The sequence below is a fragment of the Condylura cristata genome, unplaced genomic scaffold, assembly GCF_000260355.1.
Source record: "Condylura cristata isolate star-nosed mole 26May11 unplaced genomic scaffold, ConCri1.0 scaffold00014, whole genome shotgun sequence".
Classification (NCBI taxonomy): Eukaryota; Metazoa; Chordata; class Mammalia; order Eulipotyphla; family Talpidae; genus Condylura; species Condylura cristata.
Window position 1 is genome coordinate 51,664,491 of NW_004567115.1, and position 8,114 is coordinate 51,672,604.

At 67.3% G+C, this 8,114-nt stretch overlaps 1 protein-coding gene across 1 annotated transcript in view; it reads right to left on the reverse strand.

Annotated features, from left to right (window-relative positions):
* Positions 1 to 6: 6 nt before the first annotated feature.
* The window catches only part of ZNF395 (zinc finger protein 395), a 10,717-nt gene continuing 2,609 nt past the window's right edge, over positions 7 to 8,114 (reverse strand). Inside the window, exons 3-9 of the mRNA XM_004682424.2 lie at positions 6,640 to 6,749; positions 5,555 to 5,790; positions 4,571 to 4,671; positions 3,815 to 4,094; positions 2,725 to 2,817; positions 1,977 to 2,080; positions 7 to 1,825 (exon numbers count right to left, since the gene is read on the reverse strand). Coding sequence (XP_004682481.2) covers positions 1,714 to 1,825; positions 1,977 to 2,080; positions 2,725 to 2,817; positions 3,815 to 4,094; positions 4,571 to 4,671; positions 5,555 to 5,790; positions 6,640 to 6,749 — 1,036 coding nt within the window. The 3' untranslated portion in view covers positions 7 to 1,713. The remainder of the gene's footprint in view (positions 1,826 to 1,976; positions 2,081 to 2,724; positions 2,818 to 3,814; positions 4,095 to 4,570; positions 4,672 to 5,554; positions 5,791 to 6,639; positions 6,750 to 8,114) is intronic.

Genomic DNA, 8,114 nt, shown 5'->3' on the forward strand with positions numbered 1-8,114 from the left:
GGGACCCCCGCCCCGCAGGCTGACTGCACCCCTTACTGCAGGGGACCCCCGCCCCGCTCTCGCAGGCTGACCGCACCCCTCACTGTTAAGGCCTCGGCACTCTCAGGAGGTGGGAGGGCCGGAGAACGGGGCCACCCCCAGCTGGCCCAGGGCACAGAATCCCAAATGTGCTTTTCCAGCTAAGTCACTAAACAAAGGCCACCACCAGACACCGCCTTCGCTGTCACCTCCCACGGCCGATGGCCCCCATCAGAACCAGGGGTGCAGGGGGCACACCCACCGCCGGAGACGGGCTCGTGGGCTTCAGACGAGGCTCTAGGAAGCGCTCAAGCAGGTAACGAGGAACCAAGGAGCCCCCAGACCAGTCCCCGTCAGGGAAGGCGAGGGGCCCCAGGGTCCAGCTGGCCGGCCGGCCGGCGGCACCCAGCCCCACGTCCCCGCTTCTGGCAGGCAGCCTGGCTCTCTGCCACGGCCGCCTGACCCCGCTGCCTCTCCACTCCCGCCGGTCAGACACACACGGGTCTGCAGGGCCAGGAGGGGCAAGCCCTCCCCCAGCCCCTCCTTGCCTCATGTCTGCCCTCAAGCAAGAACCCAGGTCACCACCTCCAACCGACCCTCAACACTGACGCTGGATGGCCACGCAGGAATCCACCCCCACCCCACGCTGGCAAGGATGCAGAGTCCAGTCCAGCCAGGGGGTCCCCAAGCGGCGGGAGAGCCCTCAACTCCCTGGTAACGGGGGACAGCTGCCGCTGACCTTTCCAGGGGTTCGCTTCTCTCTCCCTCCCCCACACCAGCTCACGGCAGCCTCGGGGTGGAAACAAGGAAGGTCTCGGTAAACCCAAAAGGACCATCCCAGGTCTCCAGGGTGCCGAGTGAAAGGGAATTTTAATCAGAGAGAAGCTTCGGATACCCTAAGAGACAGCCAAGCGCCAGAGGGGTCGCTCTGGAACTGGGGGAGGTCGAGTGAGGGGTTTGGGCGGGCGGAGCTTGAGGTCTGGACTCCCACCCCCAGCCCCAGGGGCGGAGCGAGAAGGCGCAAGTAGTGTCTGAACCCACGAGCCCCTCCTGCCCGGCTGGGCTCAAAGGCCTCCTCGGGCTCGGCGAAGAGCCTGGCAATATTCGCTGGGGTGCCCCGGTGTCAGAGAACCAGGCTCAAGCAGCCGTCGCCAAGAGGGGGCTTTCCTTCTGCTTCCGCGGAAGCAGCTCGGACCAGGCCAGGGCTCTCTTCCCCCCACGCAGGCGGGCGAGAGGGGCCACCGCACCCCACAAGACAAGCAGGCACCCCGCTCCGCCCGCCCCATCCCCACGGGCCTGCTCCGAGTCAGCCGGAAACCTGCGTTTCTGTGTTTTGTTGGTTTTTCAAGAAAAGTAAATTCATCTTGCTCACGTCCCTTCTGGGGGAGCCGAGAAGGCAGAACTCCCCGGCTCTGCAGGCAGAGGGTGAGCTGGTCCCTCTTGGGCGCTTACGGACGAGCGAACCCCTGGAGAGGCGCGGGCGGGGGGCGGGGTGTCGTCGATTCTTTGGTCTCTGGTGCGCAGGATACCCTGGGTCAGCCGCGGCTTGCTCGCCCACCTTAGGGGAAAAACCATCGCGCTGCTTTTCATGAAAAAAGTTCCGCCGGGAGGGGGCCGCCTCGACCTGCTGACGCTCAGCTAACAGAGCCGAGCCCCCGAGGCCCCCGAGGCCCACGGGGGCGCGGCCCCGGCGGCTCAGTCCAGGAAGCGCTGGCACGCCTTCTTCCAGCGGCAGGCAGTGCACCACTGGTCCCTGCGCTCAATGCCATACACCTTGCGGCACTTCTTGGCCTCTCCGCGGGCCTTCCTGCCGAGAGAGCCCCGGGTCAGTGCCACGCCGGGCCCCGGGCCCGCCCCAGGCCCCGGCAGGTGGACCCAGCCAGAGTCCGCGCCCGCCGTGGAGGTGACCGGGACGGAGGCCGGAAACGCAGGCCGCAGGGGAGGGCGCACGGTCTCACCTGGCGCTGCTCGGGGCCCGGGGAGGAGACGTGACGACCAGGTGAGACTTCGTGGCAGGCGGCGGCGGCTGGGGCTCGCTGAAGCTGAGCGACCGGCTCCGGACCTGGACACGGGAGACGGCTGTGAGCCCGAGGGCCGGACGGAGGGAGCAGGGCCTTCCTGGGGAGCCAAGCAAGCACCCCTGCCAGGGGAGCGGGGCGCTGCCATCGGCCGCACTGGGGTGCAGTGGCGTGTTGGGCGGCGTGGAGCCGCCCGGCCTGGCCCGCGATGGCGGCTGCTGCCAGAGAGGGGCGCGGGCTCCATCCGCGGGGCACACGGTGGCCCTGGGGGCGCGTGGGCCCTCCAAGGTGCGGGGCCCCCTTCCACAGCGGCTGCTGCGATTAAACCCGCTGCGCTTGCTGCAAACTTTCAACCTGTTTTCATTCCGCAGCCCGAGCCCTAGTCCACGGTGGGCCACGCACCCCATCTCCCAACCTCTTCCTCTCTGGCTTTCCCCCACTTGCGCCCCTCTCTTCTCAGTCACCCTACGCCCCCCAGACTGTCAGGGCTCCAGGGGGGGCTGGCAACTACCTGGCCGTCAGCCTGTGGTTCTGGCTACCACATCCCCCCTTCCTGGGGGCTGCTACCGGGTGTAAGCCCGTGACCGGGAGGGCTGGGGGGCTGGGCGAGAATGGGGCGCCGGAACTGGCACTGCGCAGGTGTGGGAGAGGCCCCCCAAGGCTGGAGGGCTGAGGGGCAGGCACTCACCGGAGAGAGGGAGGAGGCTGTGGAGGGGGCGGCAGCCCAGCTAATACTGGTATAGATGTGGGGTGACATGGGGATCTGAAAGGACGGCAGAGCCTGCAGAGACGAGAGCGCGTCAGCCCGGTCCCAGCTCGGGAGCTTCTGGAAGCTTCCGCTCCCCTCCTGGAAACCTGAGGTAAGCTGGCAGCCAGAACGCTGGGGTGTGCCCAAGAGCAAGAGCAGAGTCCCCGATTCCAAGCAAGCCCCGCTCGGGAGCCAACCTGTGCTGGGCTGTGCCGGCCTCACACCTCCACCTGCACAGGGGCGACCTCAGGTGTGGCCTTCCAGGGACGCAGCCCGGACAGGGCCCCCGGGCAAGGCAGGCCCGCAAGTCTGCGTCGGAATCTGTCAGTCAAGGACCGGCCCTGCTCACGGCTGCCCGAAGGCCACCTGAAGCTGGCCAGCGGCGACAGCTCGGCCGCCGCGCTGGCAGAGGGGGCTGGTGCCAGGGCCTTGCTGACTGACAGCAGTGCTTGCCTGCCCGGCCCCTCTGATAAAACCACATGCAGCCTGGGAGCGCGGGAACCGCCGTGGGGGGCCGGGGGGCCCGGGCACGAGCCCACACGCCGCCTGCACCTCCCCGAGGCCTGGGGCTCCTGTCGGAACCAGCCGTGACCACCCAGCGCTCCACCAGGTCAGGGCCCGAGCCTGGTCCGGCCCGAGCATGGTCCGCCCGAGAGCTCACCCCCGTGGACAGGCCGGGGCCCGGAGACGCCGCCGGGGGGTCCCAGCGCCCCCCGCCCTGCTCGAGGGGAGCTCAGGGTCTGCTCTGGGAGCCCCAACAACTCTCTTCCACCCCGACAGAGACGGCCCCAGGCCACCTGGGCGCTCAGGGAGCAGACTCCCAGCGAACGCTCAGGGCAGCCCCGACGAGAGCCCGATCCCACATTGTAGAGTGGGGGTCATTTCCCTCCTCCTTAAAGTTAGAGAGGTGCAACTCAGCGAACCAGTCGGGCCTTGCAGCAGGGGCAGGGGTGGCCTGGGTGGGGCTGGCCAGGCCCAGGGCGGACACCGAGGGACCCACGGCCGCAGGCCAAGCTCCGTGTCCACGTACCTGGTAGGCGTGGTCGGCCTGAATGTGCCAGAAGGAGCCAGGCGCTGACCTGCTCAGGGCACCTGAGGACAGGTAGGACTCCAGGCCCGGGTGTTCCGCCCCTGAGCACTGGGCCTTGGGCGGCGGCGGCGGAAGGATGGCCGGGGGCGGGCTGGTCATGCCGGGGACAGGCACCGAGTCGGCGGGGGCCACGGCAGCGGCCACGGCTTCCTCCTTCACCTGCACTTCGGTGTAGTAGAAATCCTCCTCCCGCTTGAACTGGTCGGAGTCCACAGTGTCCCTGTGTGGGGGGAGGTGGATGGTCAGGACAAGCTGCCTCGGCTCCAACACTGGGGAAACTGAGGCACGAGAGGAGGCCTGCTCGGGCCACGGAGGTCCGGGCCGGGGCTGGGGGGTGCCGGGGAGCGCCCGGGTCTGCTGTCAGTGGGGAGTGTTTCCCCGGCATCCATGGCCTCCCCTTGTGCCCAGTCCCGCAGGGCCCCTCTGCAAAGGGCTCTTGGGCAGCCCTGGCCACAGGGGTCAGTGTTCATGGGGCCCTGGCTCCCCAGAGTGAGGGGCACACCCCTTTATCTACTGAGAGCCAAAATGTCTTGCTTCCTGCAGAGAAACAGGCAAGACGACGGGACTCCGAGGCGGACGGATCAGGCCGCCCGCGGCCTTGAGCCAGCCCGGATGCAGCACGCTGCTCCGCTGGAAGGCCCGGGGCTGTGGCCCCGGGGCCCGGGCGGGGACACTGGGGCGCTCCGGCACACCTACCGCAGGTGGAGGGTCTTCACGTGCCTCTTGATGCCCACGATGGAGCGCAGCACTTTGCCACAGTTTGGCCACAGGCACTTGTACATCACCTTGACCGAGTTCTAGAGGAAGGAACTGGGTGAGTGGGTGCTGCCTCCCCCCCCACCCACCTCACCCCACCATCGGGGCGCCACCCTCTGCCTCCTCTGCCTTCCAACAGAACCCGAGGAAAGGTTCCGGGCAGGGGCCAGGGATGGCCAGCAGCAGGACGGAGGGCGGGTGAAGGCCCCCACCCCAGCTCGGGCTCCGGGCGAGCACGGGAAGGAGGCAGGGTCGGGGCGCTGCGGGGAAAGGAAGCAGCACTGAAGAAGAGGTGGGTCCCTCCTGGGGATCGCCCCAAAAGAGACAAAAGCACTGATCCGAAAAGACACCTGCACTCCCATGTTTATTGCTGCTTTATGCACAACAGGAAAGGCATGGACGCAGCCCGAACGCCCAAAGTGGACGGCTGGGCTAAGAGATGCGTCAGATACACCATGGAATATTCCTCAGCAACCAAAAAACACAAACACCTGCCTTCAGCAGCAGCATGGACGGAGCTGGAGAAGGTCATGCTGAGTGAGGTGGCCAGAAAGAAAAGGAAAATGCCGATGGTCTCGCTCACAGCAGGAGCATAACGGACCGGGCGGAAAGTAATAATAAACAACTATATACCAGCACATCTTATGGGGGTGCAGCGGGCAATGGGGTCAAAAATGGGGGAGGGGGGGTGCGCTGGACTGTGGTGACGGCACAGGGTGATGTGGCGATTTGGCACGGGGATGACAACTGAGATGGAAAAAGGCACAAAATGATGTAGAAATAAACTACTATATTATTTAAAAGAAAAAGAGGGGGGGCCAGGGCAGGAGGGACCAGAAGCAGCAAAGGCTGCGGGGTTGCCTGTGGCCTCCCCTCCAGGCCCAGCCCCCCACCCCTCCCGCAGGCCCCCAAGCCTGCCCCCACCTTTCTTTTCCGTGGAGCTGGTTCATCCAACAGGAAAGCATCCGGATCGGTCTCAAATCCATGATCGGTTTGGGGAGAACCAAAGGCATCCCCCAAATACTTGGGGCTGGCCTGGGGGTGTGGGGGCGAGGGGGTGGAGACCCCGCTGCTCCCGCTCCAGTGCCCGCTGGTGGTGCTGCTGCCACTGTCCGACACGTCACCGCTCTCCTTCCACAGGTCGCAGGCCGCTCGGGACACTGGCCGAAGAGGACGGGACACTCAGGGCCCACCGGACCCCAGGGCATGTCCCCACCAGGGGACAGCCCGGCGCCGGCCGAGGCTCCAGTTCGCTCTTGGGGGTCCTGAATCCAGACCCTGGCTCTGGCTTTGCCAGACTTAGCTCCTCCAGCAGCAGGAGCACCCCAAAGCTCCCCCCGTCTGGGCCTCACTGAACTGGGGAGTGCGTCTGTGCGCCCCGACCGGCACCCCTGTGCTCCAGGGCCGAGCTTGCGCACCGCGGCGTGGCCCGTGAGGGGCAGAGCCGGCTCCAGGGGGGGCTTCCTGCAGCACACCCCGGGGGTGTGGGGGCCTGGGGGCCGCCTGCTCTGAGCCTCGGGCGTGCCCGGGTGGCGTGGGAAGCGCCACTGAGAGCAAACTGACCCTAAACCCAACGAGGACTCACGCCGCACCAGGCCACGCCCGGCGCACACCAGCACGGCCCGACCATAGACCACGCCCCCGACATGTGGCCTGAGCCCATCGGGCGCGGCCACTGCTGCCTCGGGCTGCCGTCGGTGCACGGAAGCTTCCTGGCCGCTAGCAGGGCCGAGGGGCCGAAATACTCCGCAGGGTGAGGTGGTGCCCAGCCGACAGCTGCTGGGGGGGGGCAGTACCCCAGCAGACCCCACGGCTGCACAGAGCGAGCAGCGAGCACCCTTTCCCGGGTGACCCCCACCGCCCGGGAGCTGCTAGGGTCCGGGGCAGAGGGACGACCACTGTCCAGCTGGGACTCGGACCCTCGTGGATGAAACTGACGCCGGGGCCTGTTTCTTCTGACAGAGTCCAGGGGCCCGCGAGCTGCTCACCTGGCAGCCAGCCCTCCTCACCTGGGAAGCTGGCCTCGGCCCCGGGGGGACTCTGCACCACTGGGCTGCAGGACAGCGAGGTGAGCACCATGGCCGCCATCATCTCGTCCATCTCCACCGCGTCTGACTTCCTAGATTCAAACGGGGGGGTGGGGGGGGCAATGTCACTTCCTGGCACTCTTCAGTCAGCTCCGCACCCCTGCATCACATGTTGGGGGTGGGGGGGCCGGGGGCCGCCTGCTCTGAGCCTCGGGCGTGTCCGGGGCAGCTTGCCCTACGCAGAGGTGGCAGGGGGCCCGGGTGGCGTGGGAAGCGCCACCGAGAGCAAACTGACCCTAAACCCCACGAGGACGCCCGGCTCACACGCCCCGCACAGCCAGGCTGGGCTGGGGACACCGGCTCCAGCAGGAGCCCCAGCATTCTCGGGGAAGCACTCACTCTCGGAGACGCTTACGGTGCCAGCCACCCACCTCAGGAAGCGGGGCGGCCCAGCCCCCCGCCAACACCCTTTCTGCCCGCAATTCGCACTCTAACCCCCAATCTGCAGCCTACGCTGGAGAACCGTGTTCGGGCCAAGGGCAAAGAACCCGGCAACGAAGCAGCGTGGGCAAGACGCCGGCGCTCCGAGACCACGGTCACCCCGCTGCCCGCCCCAGCTGCCGCTTAAAGGGGAGCAGCTACCCGGCCCGGCGCCCGCCCCGCCCTCGGGGGACAGTGGCGAGGCCCTGGCAGGGACCGTCACAGAAGCTGGCAGTAAGCCAGCGACATGAGCCGAGGTCTCCCGGGCCACCCCGAGGCTGGGACCGAGCCCTGGAAAACCGCACACATGATTTCTTTACAGACCCAAAAGCGGGGTTCCTTGAAACAGCCTGGGCTGTCGCTGCGTGAACGCGCGAGCAGGCAACGTTCGTCTGAAGCCGTTTCGGGGGGGCTCTCGGGGTCAAAGGGCTGTGCGGGTGCAGCTTTGCGACCCAGACCCGCAAGACCCGTGGCTGGTCTGAGAGCCCGGCGGCGGTGACCCTCGCGTGGCCTCAGTGCCGGCCACGGAACACCCAGCCGCCAGTGCCGCTGCGCCCTTTGGTCTCGGAAACACTCAGGCGGCGGGGGCCCAGGGGCCCAGGGGCCCGGGGGCCGGGGGCCCGGGGGGGCCGGGGGGCCGGGGTGCTGCCCACTGTGGCTTCCCTGGCTTCAGCTTCTGCCACGCTCCCGCTGCTCACACTGAAAGAGGCTGCTTTAGACCTTGTTGCTCAGCTTTCTCTGGCCAAAATCTCTCAGATCTGCATGACAGAGGCACGTTGGTGCCTTTACACGTGTCTCACGGCCGCCAGTCAGGAGTGACCCCACGGGCCCTGCAGCCTTCTCGCCCTGTGTCCCCACAGAACGCCTCTGCTTGGCCCTTTACTTCCCTTCAACGTGGCGACTGTCCGCCCCATCACCAAGCAATCACGCCATCTTCGTCAGCCCCCGAGTCCCAGCACTGAAGCTAACGCCGGGAA